Genomic DNA, 18,026 nt, shown 5'->3' with positions numbered 1-18,026 from the left:
TCCATCCCGCCCCAAGGCCAGCGACGGTGTCCACGCATCCTGCAGGATTCGTGCCATCGCTATGCACTTTGCTGCACTGTTTTCAAAGATCGCAATAGTACAAGAGCGTCACTGCAATTTTTAAGGACCACACCTGTGTAAAATGTAGTTTTAGCATGTTAACTAGTCAACACACACATGTTATATTACCCCTGACCATTTACTCACATTTTTAGATATTTTGTTATATCTAGTCTCTATTTTGGGGTTTTGGAAAATTGAAACGATATGGTGAGAAACCTTCCATAAAATGATCTCCTGTCTGCTCATTTAGTCAAAGCTACTTCATTTTGACCTATTTTGTATTTGTTAATTCCATTTGAAAATGCCAAAAGGCCATTGCTTTACTCAATAAAAAATACAGCAAAATTCAAGTTCAAGAGATTATTTGTCACATACATACACATACGGTCGTACCAAAGGGCCTTCAACGAAAATATATGTTTGCGTAATGTCAGCGGGACCGGCAGATAAATTGAATTAAGGTTTCTCATCATATCGTTCCAATTTTCCAAACCTCGAAAATAGAAAAATTCCAAAATTGTGAGGGAAATGGTCAAAATGCAAAAAATATGTGTGCTGACTAGTAAACGTGCTAAAACTGCATTTTGGTCCTTTAAAGCCTCGTTCAAACAGGTTGATTTGGAGGAACTCGGTGTCCTTGGTGAGCATGTTCGGCTCGGGATGTTTTGCTGTTGTGTAACGTGTGGCGGAGTGACTCGGAAGTGCTTATTTTTAGGCTGCACAGTCTATTGAGTGCTGGTCCCCGGCGCGGAGCGAGCGTCCCGAGATAACAGAGGGGAAGGAGGAGAAGGAGGATGCTCCAGACGGGAAGGAGTTACTATCCGGCTGGTTCTCCCATTGATCCCATCCACCCTGCTCTGGTTGCACTGTCACGGGATGATCTGCTTGATGCACTTCTGTTCGTAACACTATCTCACCTCCCCACTGCGTTCGGAGAAGGGACTACAAGGTTCCTGGTCCAATTCTGTGGCCGAAAACCTTGATTCGCCTGAGAAGTTGCCGTTTAGCAAGGCTTGTGACTTCCATTTGGGAAGCGTGTTGGTAACGGTGAGGGACTATGCCTCATCTCATGCTGAGCGGCTGTAGGTCTGAGCCGTTACTCAATATAAATCAGCTTGTATGGTGATGAAAGACACTCTTTGGGCGGCACGGTGGCTCAGTGGTCAGCACTGTTGCCTTACAGCAAGAAGCTTCTGGTTTCGAACCACAGCCATCCCAGGACTGTGTGTGTGTGTGTGTGTGTGTGTGTGTGTGTGGGCTTCTGCCAGGTAGGCAGCTTTCCTCCCACCATCAGAAGACATGTATGTCAGGGTGTATCGTCCACATCATGAGAGGATGCTGGTGTGTATCTCACCGCTTCTCCCAAGACTCAGATTGTGTGTGTGTGTGTGTGTGGCAACCTTGGGCCCCTTGAAAGGCACCATATAAATTAAAGCCATTTATTATTGTCACATCACGATACACAATTTTGTGGTCTACAGTAAATGAATGATTATAACAAGATATGACCTAAAATTAGATTAAGATTGGATGTACGATAGTGAAGGTGTTCTGATTTTAAAATTAGGCAGCAATGTCTTACTCGGCGTGTGACTCACAGGTATAATGATTTGCTGATTTCTACCATGGACACTCCTGCTGCATTTATCGCATTTTGATGCTTTCAAGATAAAAAAACAAACAAAACCAAAAAAAAAGTGATTCCAGTGCTTCTTCTGTTTTTTTTCGATGAGACATAGCACTGGTGCAGTAGGAATGTCTGTAACTGTTTTTTTCTCCATTTTTTTATTTGGAGGTTACAAAACATTATGGTGGAAGCAGGAATAAGTCATTTTAGATGTTGCCTATATTTGGAAATGCACTTGTATTGCAATGCAATATATTGAAATTACCACAGTTTTCTCTGTTGTTGTAATTGATAACAGTTGCCATTTTTTTATAATTAAGCTATGTTATTATGCAATTCCATTACTCCCCAACCCTCGTGTATACAGAAGCATAATTTTAGATTTCACCCCCTCTGAGGCACAAGTCCTTCCCTGCGACTGCCCAGCCTGAAGCAGTTCCCATCTGTGAGTATATGTAACTTCATCAGGCAGTAAAGCTGTGCTCATAAATATGTGTGCAAATAACAGTCTTCCTTGAAAAGATAACAGAAAAATAAAAATAAAAACTATAATGCAGCTTGAATGAATATACACCCAGAACACACCTAGAATCTAGAAAACTATCCACGAATAAAGATTAAAAAAATAAGATGTGAGGGATTGGACTGAGGCGAGCTTCAGTTTCTTTGTTCACGTTCAGATCGTCGATCCGGCATCACCGAAAATAGTCGGATGCATTTGATCTAATCTGCTATCAAATTCGCCCCTTGACGGGATTCGTCAAAACTTAGGGAACTTTGACAGCCCTCCCCCTCACGCCCCGCCACCCCCCCTTCCATCTCAGCAGCCTCAGCACCGCCAGGGTCCCTCAGATGTCTGATCACCGCGTGGGAGAGTGGCGGAGGAGAGAGAGAGAGAGAGAGAGAGAGGAAAGGAGGAGGAGGAGGAGGAGGGGGGGAGATTTGGGAAGGTCTATATTTAGACCGAACTCAGAAGGAGGAAAAAAAAACAACAACAAAAAAACAAAAAATATTTTGTATGCAATTGCCAGTCATCCCGCTCAGATGAACTGACACACACACACACACACACACACACACGTTCCCTCTCTTTCTCTCTCTCTGTCTCTCTGTCTCTGTCTTTCTGTCTTTCACTCCTCCTTGCCCCTGTATTTTCCCTTTCATTTTTCTCCTCTCCTCTCCGACTTCAGTTCCATTTGAGACCTTTACCAGCTGACATTGCCTCTGCAGATATGCCAGATGGGCTGGTAAAAGTAACAGTCAAGCGGAAGACACTTCCCCGGCTGTTTTTTGCTTTGTTTGCTCTCCTTTTTCCTTGCCTCGCCTGCTAGACACCTCTACAGGCACGACTGCACATTATTTTGCAGGTGTATCTTTGTCTTGTGTACCTTGTCTCCGTCTCTCTCTTTCCCTCGCATCCCCATTGCATCTCTTTTCATTTCTCCCTGAGTCTCTGCCTCTCTCTCCCACTGTATGAAAGGCAGCGTGACTCAATTGCAGCTCCGGCACAACACTAATGATGAAAATAGTCACCCAATCGTCTCTGTTCCAAAGAGCAGGCAATTGAAGGAGCCGGCTGCTCTAACTACAATGATGTGTGTGTGTGTGTGTGTGTATGTGTGTGTGTGTGTGTGTGTGTGCATGCGTGCGTGCGTGCGTGTGCATGTGTGTGCGTGCGTGTGTGTGCGTGTGAATGTGTGTGCATGCACCCTTGTGTCTGCCTGCCTGCCTGCCTGCCTGCCTGCCTGCCTGCATGCCTTTTTAATTTTAGAAAGCCGTGCAGAAATATAGCCGTGAGACATTTTTTGCTAAAAGCGCTGGTGGAGTGCACTTAATTCTTAAGCAGCCAAAGTTAAATAAGGGTGAGAGCTCCGGCATAATGGACTCCAAAGTAGGGTCCTTTGTGCCTCGGGCCACTTGGAAAGGAGAGGCATGCAGCCCCGGCCCGCTCCTAATAGAAGCCGTGTCAAGCCAGGAACAATACGCCTCCCACAATATGAACTTCTCGCTGGCCTATTAAGGCGCGTGATGGGACTGAAGATGGCCGTTTGCTGACTCACGTTAAGTCTCGGGCATCGCCCTACCTGTCGGAGGGGAGGGCGTGCAGCAGGGAGACAGGCAAGGAGACACACGCCTGTCCTCTCGCGTTTCTTGTTACCTCCCCTCTGCGTCCACCTCCGTGTTCTGTGCGTTACGCCTCACGTCATCCCCTCCCCACCTGTCTGTCTGTTGAGCTGGTTGTCGCCTTCGCTCTCATAAAGTAAAATAAAGTACAGCAGGGTACAATGGCTTGTCATGCAGCGCCATCGAAGGTACACCCGTTGTACCCTTACCACTGGTACTTGTTTGTGTTTTTTTCCACCTCTGGTGACTTGTACAATACAATGTGGCCTACACAGGGTACTGCCAGCGTGACTGCCAGCTTTTGTTCCCCTAAATGTCAACGCTGTACTTCATTTTCACTCACACGCCAACTTTGCCTTTGGTGAGTGAGGGCGGGGATGACGGGCCTTGATCCTCAAGTGCCCAGATGTATAAATGTATCCCAGCTACAGCGTCGTACAGCGTTGTCTTCACACGGCATCAACGCCATAGCATCTCATTGTTTGCTCTGTGGTGTGTGTGTATATACGTGTTCTATAGAAGTGAATGGTGTCTCTCCACAATGGTCAGGGCTTCATAGGACGCTAAGCAGCTTGCCTCGCCCTTGGTTGGGTTTTAAGACTCTGGAAACCCCCGACAGAAACGTTAGTCTCGTAAGACAAAAACAGTGGAAAACAGCGCCGCGTGCAGAGTGCGGACGCTCCGGCTTTGTGGAGTCGATGAAGCCGGCGTCTGTACTGTCAGTGTCGCAAAGCAGAGGGATGCATTCAAACAAAGCGGGAGATTTGACGTCCCCCCGGTGTCGTCGAATTGAGAGGAGGGGAGGAGAGGAGGAGAACAGGGGAGGGAGGGGAGGAGAGGGGAGGAGGGGAGGAGAGGAAAGAGGAGAGGAGAGGGGAGAAGAGGGGAGGGGAGGAGAGGAGGAGAGGGGAGGAGGGGAGGAGAGGGGGAGAAGAGAGGAGGAGAGGGGAGGAGGGGAGGAGAGGAGGAGAAGAGGGGAGGGAGGGGAGGGAGGAGAGGAGAGGGGAAGAAGAGAAAGGAGGAAAGAGGAGAGGAGAGGTGAGAAGAGGGGAGGAGAGGAAAAGAGGGGAGGAGAGGAGGAGGGGGGAGGAGGGGGGAGAGGAGGAGAGGAGGGGGGAAGAGAAGGGAGGAAAGAGGAGAGGAGAGAGGAGAAGAGGCGAGGGGAGGAGAGGAGGAGAGGGAAGGAGGGGAGGAGAGGGGAGGAGGGGAGGAGAGGAGGCAAAGGGGGGGAGAGAAAGGAGGAAAGAGGAGAGGAGAGAGGAAAAGAGGGGAGGGGAGGAGGGGAGGAGGGGAGGAGAGGGGGAGAGGAGAGAGGAGAAGAGGGGAGGACAGGAGAAGAGGTGAGGAGAGGAGGAGAGGGGAGGAGGAGGGGAGGAGGGGAGGAGAAGAGGGGGGGAGGAGGAGAAGAGAAAGGAGAAAAGAGCTGAAGGGAGCAAAGAAAAGGAGAGAGGGGGAGAAAAGGGAAGATGAGGAAGGAGAGAAGAGGAGAAGTAGGGAGGAAAGCAGGAGGGTGGAGAGGAGAAGAGGATAGGGGAGGAGAGGAGAAAGGGGAGAAGGCGAGAGGAGAAGTACGGGGAAATTAAAAGGGAGGAGAGGAGGGCAAAGAAAAGGAGAGGGGAGGCGAGGAGAGAAGACGGAAAATTGAGTTGAGGGAAGGAGAGGGGAGGAGAAGAACGAAGGAAGGGAGAAGAGGGGAAGAGGGAATAGAAGGAGAGAAGAGGAGAGAAGAGGAGAAGTAGTGGTAGTGGAGATGTAGAGGTGGGAGAGGAGAACGGACAAGAGGAAGAGAGGGGACAGAGGAGGAGACCCGGGGAGGGCAGGAGAGGAAGGGGAGGAGGGCGGAGAAGCGAGGAGACCAAAGGGAGGAAGGGCGGAAGAGGGAGCGCCGTTGCGGGCTGGAAGCGTGGCGGGCGCACAGTGGGCGCGGAGCCTCGGCGAAGGAGGAGGAGGAGGAGGAGGAGGAGGAGGCGCAGTGGCGGAAGGAGGAGCGGTTGGGAGGCTGGAGGAGCCCGCCGGCCGCGGAGGAGGCGGGTGCATGCCAGCACTGCAGTCAGGGCATCAATTTTGTATAGGGAACGGCCGTGGAGGCAGCGCGGCAACGTCAGCTGTGGGGCACTTAGGCCGGGCGCTCCTCTCGCTCTCCCCCTCCCTCTCTCGCTCGCTCTCTCTCTCTCTCTCTCTTTCTCCCTCCCTCCCCCCCTCCCCTCCCTGTAACGACAGGCGGAGGGAGGGGAGGGAGGGGAGGGAGGGTCCCGTCTCTCCTCTGTGATGATGGGGGGGGAGCGCTGGCAGTAGAAGCATGTCTGCCTCCGACTCCAGTGCTACAGGACTCATCTGTAACAAGGTAACGGTGCATGGTGACACTCCTCTTCTTCTTTTTCTCCTCCTCCCCCTCCTCCCCCTCCCCCCCTCATCTTCCTCACTCCTGCAACTCACCCCAGTGTGTCCCCCCCCCCTCTCTCTACCTCTCCCTTTCCCTCCGTCCGTTCGTGTGCCTGTGTTCTCTATCTGCTTTCTCTCCCTCCTTCTTCCTCCTCTCGTCTTCCTGTCTCCCCTGGTACATCACTCCCTCTCCCTTCTCCCCTCTCTCTCTGCCTCTCTCTCTCGCTCTCTCTCTCTCTCGCTCGCTCTCGCTCTCTCTCTCTCTCTCTCCCCGCTCATGTTAGCATGCATCCCCCTCTCTTCAGCAGAAGTCTATTTTGGATCGCATACTCTGTCAGTATTGAGCTTGAACCCCCCTCCCTCCCTTCCTTCCCTCTCCCTCTCCTCCCTGTTCGACCTCCTCAGACCTTTGGGGGTGGTCGGTCCATCCGTCTCACGCTTTATAGTTTTTTCCCTGCAGGTTTCAAAAAGCTCAGTCACATCTGTTGAATACGATGTTGTTTCAGTCTGTTGTCCTCGTGGTTTAATTATCTTCTAGTTTCTGTCTCGGTGTCTAATGGGTGTCTATACAGCTCTGACCCGTCGAGGCGTGGACTCCACAAGACCTCTGAGGGTGTCCTTTGGTATCTGGCACCAAGACGTTAGCAGCAGATCCTTTAAGTCCTGTAAGATGCGAGGTGGGGCCCCCATGGATCGGGCTTGTTGTTCCAGCACATCCCACAGATGCTCTATCAGGTCGGATCCTAACCCCGGCCATCCACATGATGTAGAAGAAAACGTGATTCATCAGACAAGGCCACCTTCTTCCATTGCTCCATGGTCCAGTTCTGATGCTCACATGCCCATTGTAGGCATTTTCGGTGGTGGACGCTCTGACCGGTCTGTGGCTACACAGCCTCGTACGCAGCAAGCTGTGATGCACTGTGTGTTCTGACACCTTTCTATCATAGCAGCATTAACTTTTTCAGCAATTTGTGCTCGATTAGTTATTCTGTGGGATCGGACCAGACAGGCTAGACTTTGCTCCCCACGCGCATCAATGAGCCTTGGGCGCCCATAACCCTGTTGCTGGTTCACCCGTTGTCCTTCCTTGGACCACTTTTGGTAGGTACTAACCACTGCATACCGGGAACAACTAGGGCTGGACGATATGGCCAAAAATGTTATAAAGATATGTTTTTTTCATATTGATTGATGTTGATAATTATCACGATATATATCTTATAATCATGGCTTTACCTTAAACACTGAATAAATGAAATAAAATAAAATATATGTAAACTAAAAAGAAAAAGAAATAATGTATACATATTAGGGCTGCAGATATTCCCCTAATATGCAATTCCAATTTGTATGCTTTTTATTTTTAATATTCAAATGTATTCAAATGTTAATGCTCAAATTTAGTAGGAGGGGGGGCTTACGCAAGGTTCGGCAGCTCCGATCCGAGCAGCATCTTTTCTCCAAATAAAGCAAATTAAATTCCAGGTGCATTTAATTTACTCCGTCTCCAGCTGATCTTCCAGACCGCAGATCGCTCCTGAAAAAAAAACAATCCCGCCCGCGTTCTTACGGCCCGCTGGCAAATGCCCCGCGGCCCGGTGCGAGCTGCGAGCCGGTGATTGGGAACCTCTGCACTAGCGGACATTCCGGCGGTGATGGTCGGATTTACTCCCCACTTTCATCGCCACATCAGTGGAATTACTGGACATTCCGGTCAAAGACGCGCTCTCCCTTGTGCACACAGTGAAAGGCTGCAGGGGAGGGAGACGCACCGGTGCGCTCTGACTTCCCACAGTTACCGGAATATTTGTCTCTGATGGGTGTTCACTGTGCAACAAACTGGATGAATTAGCGAATAAATCCACATCACATGTGGATTTATTCGCTAACGTAAGCCAATTTATATTTATAATTTGTAAGTAATTATTTTTTTATAAAAAAAAATGTTTTACATATATATATATATATATATATATGTATATATATATATATATATATATATATATATATAAACACACACACACAATCGAATGCCAATTTCAATATTATAAACAGCCTTGTCGTCTGAGAAGAGTCAAAAAGTTGTGGAATCTGCGCTCTGTAAATATATGCGGGGACGTTTGGAGCGGCCGTAAATATATGCGGGGACGTCCGACCGTATTATTTCTTTACTCGCCGGGGCTCGGGGTGGGAGGAGGGCGAGTTCAAGATGTTTCAGGAAGACCCGCAGCATCAGCTTCCGAGGAGAGCGGAGGAAGCGCCGGCGCTCCTGCTGTATGATTGGCTGTTCGTTTCACGTGGTTGTCTCTCCGCTCTGTACGATTGGCTGTTCGTGTTGCGTCTTCGTAGGTGGAGGGAATGTATTGTGTGTATCGTTATCGTGGAAGATCTTATCGTGAGAATTATCGATCGAACAGACCACAAGACCTGCCGTTTTGGAGATGCTCTGACCCAGTCCTCAGGCCATCACAGTTTGGCCCTCGTCAAAGTGGCTCAGGTCCTTACGCTTGACCATTTTTCCTGCTTTCAACACATCAACTTCAAGAACTGACTGTTCACTTGCCGTCTAATACATCCTGCCCCTTGACAGGTGCCATTGGAACGAGATGAGCAATGTTATTCACTTCACCTGTCTGTGGTTTTAATGTTGTGGCCGATCAGTGTACGTTCCAATTTATTTGTGCCTCCAAAGGAAATTGCTGTAAGAGATGACAACGGTATTAAAAGATGATTTGAGGAGCTTTAGCTTAAATCTATCAGCGCCACCCTTAGGGTTAACTGTCCGACATGGCCAAAGATTCTCATCCAGTGAAAATGTGCATCGTAGGGTTATTATTATTATGCATTTTATTTTATTACAGTTTGTTGCGGTAATCTCAGTGGGATCCGCTTGGCAGTATGAGTGTATGCCCTGGAAAAAGGACGATTGAAAGGTAAAAACCGGAAGACGTAGAGGAGACGAGTAGAAGAAGGCTGCATGTTAGTGAGATTCATTTTGAGCAGTGTTAGTGTCATCAACCGCTCACTTCAGCTGCCGTACAAGAGATTCGATAACACTCATGGCATTACATTTGTTTATTGTGTTCTGTAGAGAGCAGCAGATTTTTTTTTTATTGTTGTTATTAAAGTTGTGAATTTACATTGAAAGCTTTGGTTTGAAATAGTGAACATTCATTGTTTGTGGCGGTTGTCTGAACGATCACATATAATTTTATTGAAATGTATAAGTACTAGCTTGTTATTGTGCACATTCGGTGGAAAATAGAAAAGCTTAATTATAAACAAATATACAAATATGTGCATTGCATTGCCTATCATTATGAAAATGACTGCTTGATTAATATGATTAAAATGTAAGCAAATAAACATGCACAATTTTCGTAAAAGCAAAGCATATTGTACAAGCAAGCAGTAATTCTGGGTATATATTTAGGTCATATAATGGTAATGGCTTTGTAATTGACCCATGCTTACAGTCAGCCTTCTAACGGTCATCCTGCATTTTCTTTTACCATATATAACTTGTAGAAATACTGTACTCTTGTGTTTGCATGGGACCTCGCCGTGTCGCTGTCAGGCAACACAGCGAGAGACTCAAATTAGAGGAGGAGGTTCTCTGCAAAGCTTCCTCTGAGATCCAAGCGAGCAGTCTCAGGTCTTCTGTGCGTTCAAATCCCCGATTTAAGTTCCTCTGCCGGCCGAGGCCCCGGCGTCGACTGTATTTCTCAGAAGGTTGATATTTCTTTAATTTATATACAGTACTCTTATCAGTCCCACAACGGGGAAATTCACAATTTCTCTGCATTTACCCATCCTAGTATCTGACAAATCTAGGAGCAGTGGGCTGCCATGTAGAGGCGCCCGGGGAGCAGTCAGGGGGTTAAGTGTCTTGCTCAAGGACACATCAGCGCGCTACCAGGAGGAGCCTGTAATCAAACCAGCAACCTTCTGCTTACTAGACGACCCGCTCCGCCAATGCAAGGGCATCCTCCCGACATCACTAATCTGCAACGAATATGGAGTGATCTCATACTTTTACTTCCGCTCAACAAGGAGAACTACTTTGTAAAGTTCTCTGTTGTCTGTCGTTTCGACGCCGCTCCGTTTAGCCTTCTGCGAACTACATGAAGACAATGTAGTGACTTAAACACACTGATCGCCCCCATTCTATGTTTTTTTCCCGCCGCCAGCCCCTCAATCCGACTGCAGCTCCAACAGAAGGCTATGCGCTCTAATTAGGCTTTGTTTCTTCCGGTGCTATTATATTTGGACTCGAGTCGCCCTCTGGCAAGCTTTGATATTTAAATGATATCCACACACTCTTGCACTGGATATAGCCAAGTCAATTTTTATTTTATTTTTTTTATTTTTTTTGGGGGGGGGGGGGGGGGGGGGTGGGGGGTGGGAGAGAGAGCGAGATAGAGGGGGATGAAAAAGGCGTTGTTGTGATGCTATATTTGGCGGTCTTGTGTGGGTGCGCCTGTCTGCCGTGTGTGGAGTCTTCCAGCAGCATGTACTTCACTTTTGTGTTTGTATTATTTAGTGTTTGTGTATGTGCATTTTTTAAGTGTGTTTGTATGGACATGATGGCTTGCATATACATACTGTACAATACATGCATAAAATGTGTTCATTATTGCTCACACACGTACCATAACGCCCGCTTTTAATCAAAGTTTGTTTATATTTAGTCACAGTTAGTACCAGTCAGTGTAGCAGCTCCGTCGTGTGGCGTTAAAAGAGGCTGTCACGCGTTTGCGAAGCAGTTTGAAGTGCTTCTCGAAATTTGAATCACCACGCTCTCGCCACTCCGCGGTTCACACTCCGCGGGGTCTCGAGAGAAAACGGCGGGGGGCTTAACCGGTAATCCGTTTACCTCGCACCTCGAAGGTTGAAAAAAGCGCGAGGGTAGACGCCGCTCCCCGTCCTTCACCCCCCCCCCCCCCCCGCCGCCGCGTCGTCGCGTCGTGTTCCGACATCCACCGGAGGCGTCCCGAACGAGGCCCGTCCGGGTGGAGCACGTAGACAGACCGGCTGGATCCGCCGCCGCGTCGGCGTGGCGGCGTCTGCGCACGTCCTGCTCCTCCCGGGAGAGCTGCTTTGGGAAGCAGCAGGCAGTGCGGCCACTTGCATCACGGGGAGGGAGGGGGTTGAGAGAAGGACGCCCGGGTTCTGTGTCAGGTCAATACAGGGAGGGGGGCGTGGGAGACACTGACGGAAGGGGAAACGGACACGGATGTCAATTTGGGGGACGACGGCCGGGGATAATGAGGCCGCGTCACCCCCGGTGCTGTGGAGATGCGTGCCAAGCGCTGGAGGCGCGCGGGGCGTCTACGTTCTTCGCTGTGGGAGATTATTATTTTTTTAATTCCTTTGTGACTTTTAAATTCTCCTTGCTATTCTTCTCTCCCCTTTCACCCTCTGCTCTCTCTGTGTTTTTTTTTTTTTTTTTACTTTCTCCTCCTCCTCCTCCTCCTCCTCTTCTCCCGTCCTGCCGTTCCCTCCCTCAGGGTTCAGCCGATTCCTACACTGGTCGACCCTCGGATTCCGACCTGTCCCTGGAGGAGGACCAGGAGGCGTCTCGGCGTGAAGCCGAGCGCCAGGCTCAGTTGCAGCTGGAGAGAGCCAAGGTCAGGCCTCAGGGGTCAAAAGTCACTAGCTGTCCAACCCGCCCCCCACCCACCTCCACCTCCCATTATGCCTTAATTTCATTGTACAGCAAGCGTCTACAGTATGACCTGCGAATATTGGTAATGTTGAAACTAAAAGGTCTATTTTAAAACATTTGCATATTATGTTGTCTGCATCTCCACCGCAGGCTCTCGAAACATCTGTAATTATGTTAATAATAAATTGTGTCTCAAAGTATGAATATTTGTGTTATTTCTGTCCCAACAGGCCAAACCAGTCGCATTCGCAGTGAAAACCAATGTGAGTTACTGCGGGGCCCTTGATGAGGACTGTCCGGTGCAAGGTGCCGCTATTAACTTTGAAACCAAAGACTTTCTACACATAAAAGAGGTAAACCGGGCGGCAACGTCATGGCTTACATGTAAAGCTCCTTGTCGTGTTGGCACATCACCGCAAGCTTGACGCCATAGTTAAACGATTTAATGGCGTGTTTGTGTCCCCCGTGTCCAGAAGTTCAACAATGACTGGTGGATCGGGCGGCTGGTGAAAGAAGGGGCTGACATCACCTTCATCCCCAGCCCGGTCAAACTCGAAGCCATGAGGATAAAACAGGAGCAGAAACAGGCGGCGAGGTCAGAGGTCACACAGCTCTCATCCGCACCGTACGACACAACCCAACAGGAGCGCAGTCACGCTCTTGCTTAACCGGTCTTAGCGTCGAATCCTCAGACCTTCTCGTCCTTTTGCCCCTTCATTCTCTTTGTAACCTCGGAGCCGTGTGAAGCTTGTTAGATATCAAGTCACACAAGTACGAAGGGACACAGCGGACATAAAAAACACAATAAACAACATTTTTTATCTCTATCTCTCTGTTTGTTGTCTCGCTCTCTTTCTCCTACCTCTCTGCCTGCATCCGCTGCCCTACTTTCACCGGCTTTCTGCCTGGAAATTGTTCTTAGGAGAAAAAAAAAAAAAAAAGTGAAATAACCATGCTCATATGTGGTTCCGTCTCGGACGCGTGCTCGTCTCGATTGCCGCCCGAGGGGACCCTTTATAATGAACCCGGGCGTTGTGTCGCTCCTCAGGAAAGCGGGAAACGCTTCGTCTGGAGGCTGGAGGTCCACCCCGCCATCTGCAGGTGAGTGCGAGCGGAGGAACCCCGCCGTGTCTTATCAACTCCCGTCTCTGACGCGCTCGCGAGCTCGGCTCCGGGCTCAACCTCGCGGGGAGTTCACTTTGCGGACGCGGACGGGACCGAAAAGTTCTCCTTTTGAAGGAGACACCGTCGTCGGATGAAATGCCCTCTGCTTCAACACGCTGCGCGTCACCCACGTAGCCAACGACCACTCTGCAAAATACACATTCATTTTGAATCAGTCCTGTGATGCATATTATCTATAACATACTGATGAATAGATGTTGCTACTCCGGGGTAATGGACCAGCAGCATGCTTGTGTTCGCCGCACGGTCAGGGACGGATTCACGTCTCAGCTCCGGTGTCCTGACTTTGAGCTTTCCGCTGCATCTTTCACCGCAGATTTCTTTCCTTTCTCGCTAAATGTTTGTTCTCTGTGTCTTCGAAAGCCAAACAGAAGCAGAAACAGGTATGTTTGTCATCGCACCTCCCCCTTGTCACGTGTCAGAGAATGGGTTTGATTTGTGCGATTCAAAAGCCCCCTTGTTTTTTACAGAGAGAGAAGAGACTGAAAATATTAAACCTCTGTGCATGACAGTGGTGATATACAGTACAATGCAGATGCTTTATTTTTTAACTTTTTGTGGTAGAAAGTGTGACAACTATATACTGTAGCTACGAATTACAAGCCTTTGCATTCTGTCTCATGGTTACTCCTAAATGTGTTTGTGGTTTGTGCAGACAGAACATGTCCCGCCCTATGACGTAGTTCCATCAATGCGGCCGGTGGTCCTGGTGGGCCCTTCTTTGAAAGGCTATGAGGTGAGAGAGACATACGCAGTCAGCTAAAATCCCCTTCTTTTGACTATCTTACCCGGATACAGATGAGGAGATACACCTTTTAGTGTCTCGAAAGCGATTTATCGGGTCATTTAAGCCATACATCTTACGATTACCATCCATTCAACCCATCGCTATCTCAGTACGGGACAGAGATTGGCGTTGACCTTCTTTTCTGAATCTGGGTATGGTAGCCAAAAAGACAAAAAAAAAAAAAGAATCAAAAAATCCCTTTCAGCTTAATTTGCTGCATTTTCTTGTGGCTCGATTTGATTTTGGCTTGCTACGTTTTTTTCTCGCGGCGACTGGATTTGATGTGTTCTGGTGATCTGGGTGACCTTTCTTATCTGCTCCTGCATTTGTACGGCCCAGTTTCATCTCGCTATCTTGCCTTGTTTGATCTGATATGAAATAGTTCATTGGGTGTGATCAATAAGGGATAAGAGAGCTCGGCCAGTAAGCCATTAGCAATGACAGTAAACTGCCATACATTCCTAGCCCAATGAAAGGATACCGCAGACAATTAAAGGAGCTTTAAGATCCACTCCGAGAGACATAAGGTAAGATGTAAGATCATTAAATGCATGACAACTCAAACTGTATTGGAATTTGTGGAATTCACGGATCCACGGATCAATTTCGTGCAGAGAAAGTTGCCGTTTAATTGAGTTGAAAGGGAGCGTCCTTCCTCGCTCTCTCCCCCTCTGTGGCGGTGGAGGCTGTGTGCCAAGCCGCTTGTTTTGTGTGTGTGTGAAATATTTATGCATCTCTCTCCAGCTCTGTGCTTTGGGGATGCTCCGCTGCTGTACGTCAGCCTGTCTCTCGCTCTCTCTTTCTCTCTCTCTCTCTCTCTCTCTCTCTCTCTCTTTTCTCCCACTCCTCCTTCTGCTGCTTCTCCTTGTTTTCAGTTTACGCCTAGTTCTCCCTCATTCTTCCCCATCCTCTCTTGCTTTGGTTCATTCTCATTGTCGCAACCATGTTTCTTTCGCCTCGCCATTTATTTCCGTCTGTTCTTTCCCTCCTTCTTTTTTTTTCACTGTTTCTCTGTCTCTTTTTGTCTTTTTTCTTATCAAACTGTAGAAGAGCACCGCCGTCGCTTTAGACATACCCTATATATCCGTATATTCCACAAGAGATCTAGTTTTCAGGCCCGGTCAAAAATAGACTGTGTGTGTGTGTGTGTGTGTGTGTGTGTGGGTGTGTGTGCATTTGTGCATGTCTAGAAAAACAGATAGACAGACAATTGCGCATACACACACACGGGCGCGCGCGCACACACACACAGACATTGTAGACACTCTCTATGTTATCCTCTGCAGTGCTCATCTCTATTTAAGCCCACTGTCAGATCCATTCATATCAGCACATCGCGATGGAGGAGAGCAGAGTGTGTATCCCATTGTTCCTGAGTGAGAGAGAGAGAGAGAGAGAGAGAGAGAGAGAGAGAGATGTGTGTGTTGGAGTCCATGTTTGTGTCTTGATGTAAACTTGGTCCGTTCACAGTCCATTTCACCTCCTCTCTGCATCCCTCCCTCCCTCTCCCTCTTTCCCCAGGTAACGGACATGATGCAGAAAGCGCTGTTCGACTTCCTCAAGCACAGATTTGACGGCAGGTTGGTGCAGCTGATTTGGGGAGAGGGGTGAAGCACAGTGTGACTCTCAGCGCCCTTTTAAGAGACATGCACGATTCCGCGCATCGCATTTCATGGTCGATAGAACAAATGATTTCCGTGTATATTTTTAGATGTGAGAGAGAGAGAGCGAGAGAGCGAGAGAGCGAGAGAGAGAGAGGAAGAGGGTGAGTTTTACCTCACCCCTTTTGAACGGTCGTGGATGTGAAGCTGATAAGACGCCTCCTCTGCAGGATCTCCATCACACGGGTGACGGCTGATCTGTCGCTGGCCAAGCGCTCGGTGCTGAACAAGAAGGCCATAATGGAGCGGTCCAACACGCGCTCCAGTCTGGGTGCGTAACCGGGAAGGCGGCCCCTTAAAGATGCATGAGAGCGGCCATTCCCTCCCTCTGTTTGGACCACGGCCCCTGTTTTTAGGTCCCAGAATTCTTGTGAGAACGGCACCGCTAATTTGACACGTTACAAAGACCTGTTCGTTTGGTGAGGGGTTATAGATGATGTCCTCTTTCTGGCAAATTGAATCTCGTCGATACGGTAGGTGTAGCTTTTCACATAAGAGGACCCATAACCGTTCATCCAATAATCGAACGGGCTCTTTTGGAGCCAGTCATTGATGGAGTCGTCTTGAGCGACGTGTGCGCACGGAGGCGTAAACCCGGGCTGAACTCGCCTCTGATCACCCTTCGTCTTGTGGCCGCAGCCGAGGTCCAGAGCGAGATCGAGAGGATCTTCGAGCTGGCCAAGACCCTGCAGCTGGTGGTCCTGGACGCCGACACCATCAACCACCCCACTCAGCTCCTCAAAACCTCCCTGGCTCCCATCATCGTCTACGTCAAAGTGTCATCGCCAAAAGTAGAGCACACACACACGCTACATAATTCCAGATGTCGTTACGTCGCGCCAAAAATCTGCTTTAGACTGGTTGTGAATCAGTGTTTGTGGGTTAACTTCTCAGTTGCCATGACTATAAACAACTAAGATAAAGAAAACAAGAACGGTGGCCCCATTTTTACGACGCCCTCATCTTTTTTCCCCTTTGTTAGTATCGTTTTATACATAGAATTGCCCGTGGAATAGTGTTTTTTCCCCCTCTTCTGAGCGTGTCCTGTCTCTGGACAATCTCTCAGGTTCTCCAACGTCTGATCAAATCTCGGGGGAAGTCCCAGAGCAAACACCTCAACGTCCAGATGATGGCGGGAGACAAGCTGGCGCAGTGCCCGCCCGTATGGAACCTCTTACAGAACCTGACACGCAACCCCTGCCTCCACGGAAGCTCGTCGGCTCCCCTCTCATGCGCCCGTCTCTTTCCCTCGCCAGGAGATGTTTGACGTCATCCTGGATGAGAACCAGTTGGAGGACGCGTGCGAGCACCTAGCCGAGTACCTGGACATATACTGGCGTGCCACTCACCTCCCCGGAGCTGCCCCGGTCAACCCCTTATTGGACCAAAGCGTGGTCACCCCGCCCTCCGCGAACTCCAGCCAACAGGTTGGTGGACAATTTTGGATTCCGAAAGGTAAATGTCCTGCCATGCAGCGAGTCCCGCAGCTGTATGAACCCGTTATGTTCCATCTCTGCAGCTGATTATTCTGCCATTAGTTTCCCGTTTGGCCTCTAACATCTACATCCACATGTTGTTTGCAGTTTTCCGAGACTCAAGAGTTAATCGAATGATCACTTCCACCGGCATAGGTGAGAAGGGAAACAACTTCATGTCTTGTACCGTACCTGCTTTTCACTTTAACAGGCGGCTATTTTCGACTGCTTTTGAGATGAAACGTGTCCTTGCCTTGCTGCAGGTACAGCCTGTGCTGGTGTCTGGGATCAAGAGTCGCAGGTCATCGTGCACAGGGACCAGGGGGCCACCAGGGGGCAGCAGCTACCCTCATCTCTGGAGCCCCAGCCACCACCACCTCCTCGGGCAGCACACCCTCTCTGGCTCGCATGTGGGGTTAGGAGGGTGGGGAAAGGGGGGGTGGGGGTCTCATTAGAGATGGAGGACAGGAGGTTGGTGAGCTGGAGTACAAAGTCGGAGAGGGAAAAAAAAGGATAAGGAGATAGAAGATCTGACTACCGTCGCTGCCGGCGGAGGAGCCCTGCCCGACTGCTGCCCCCTAGGGGAGATCTCCCTGCTCCCACCCTCATGTGACTCAGGGTCGATTTCTATAGCTGCATTCCTACCGGCAACATATTTGGTGCAGCCAGACAGCCACTGACAAACCACCACGCCCTCCAGCTTTACCCTGGCAACAAACCTAAGTTTCACCCACCCAGGCCCTTCTCTCAGCATAGGATATTATGATCCCCACGGGCAGCGCTGAGCCAGCCTGTGTGTATCCAGACACCCCGGGCCGGCGGTCCCGCATACAGACGGGCTGGTGCAGCTCCATGTAGAAGATAGATCCCATAGACACACACTGCAATCGGTGTGTGTTCATGTACCGTAGCGCAGCGTCGCCATCTCAACACAGTATGAGGCAGAGTTTATTACATGGATGTGAGTATCTCAACCCTGCAAGGGCCCCCAAACTCCTCCTCTCGATCCCTCTTTCTGAGAAGTCGGTCTTTCTCCATGGGCTTAAGAAGG

At 49.3% G+C, this 18,026-nt stretch overlaps 1 protein-coding gene across 1 annotated transcript; it reads left to right on the top strand.

Annotated features, from left to right (window-relative positions):
* Window positions 1-6,113: 6,113 nt before the first annotated feature.
* Window positions 6,114-17,113, top strand: cacnb3b (calcium channel, voltage-dependent, beta 3b; the record flags this gene model as incomplete). The annotated part of the gene is made up of 13 exons (XM_080015618.1): window positions 6,114-6,158; window positions 11,710-11,829; window positions 12,098-12,220; window positions 12,341-12,462; window positions 12,916-12,968; window positions 13,416-13,435; window positions 13,708-13,788; window positions 15,361-15,419; window positions 15,671-15,771; window positions 16,140-16,291; window positions 16,567-16,662; window positions 16,757-16,927; window positions 17,084-17,113. The coding sequence occupies 13 exons, from the start codon at window positions 6,114-6,116 to the stop codon at window positions 17,111-17,113; spliced, it is 1,173 nt and encodes a 390-aa protein (XP_079871744.1).
* Window positions 17,114-18,026: the final 913 nt, after the last annotated feature.

The sequence above is a fragment of the Zeus faber genome (assembly GCF_960531495.2).
Source record: "Zeus faber genome assembly, chromosome: 15".
Taxonomy (NCBI): Eukaryota; Metazoa; Chordata; class Actinopteri; order Zeiformes; family Zeidae; genus Zeus; species Zeus faber.
The sequence above is the reverse complement of the archived record's forward strand: the minus strand, read 5'-3'. Positions and strand labels throughout refer to the sequence as shown.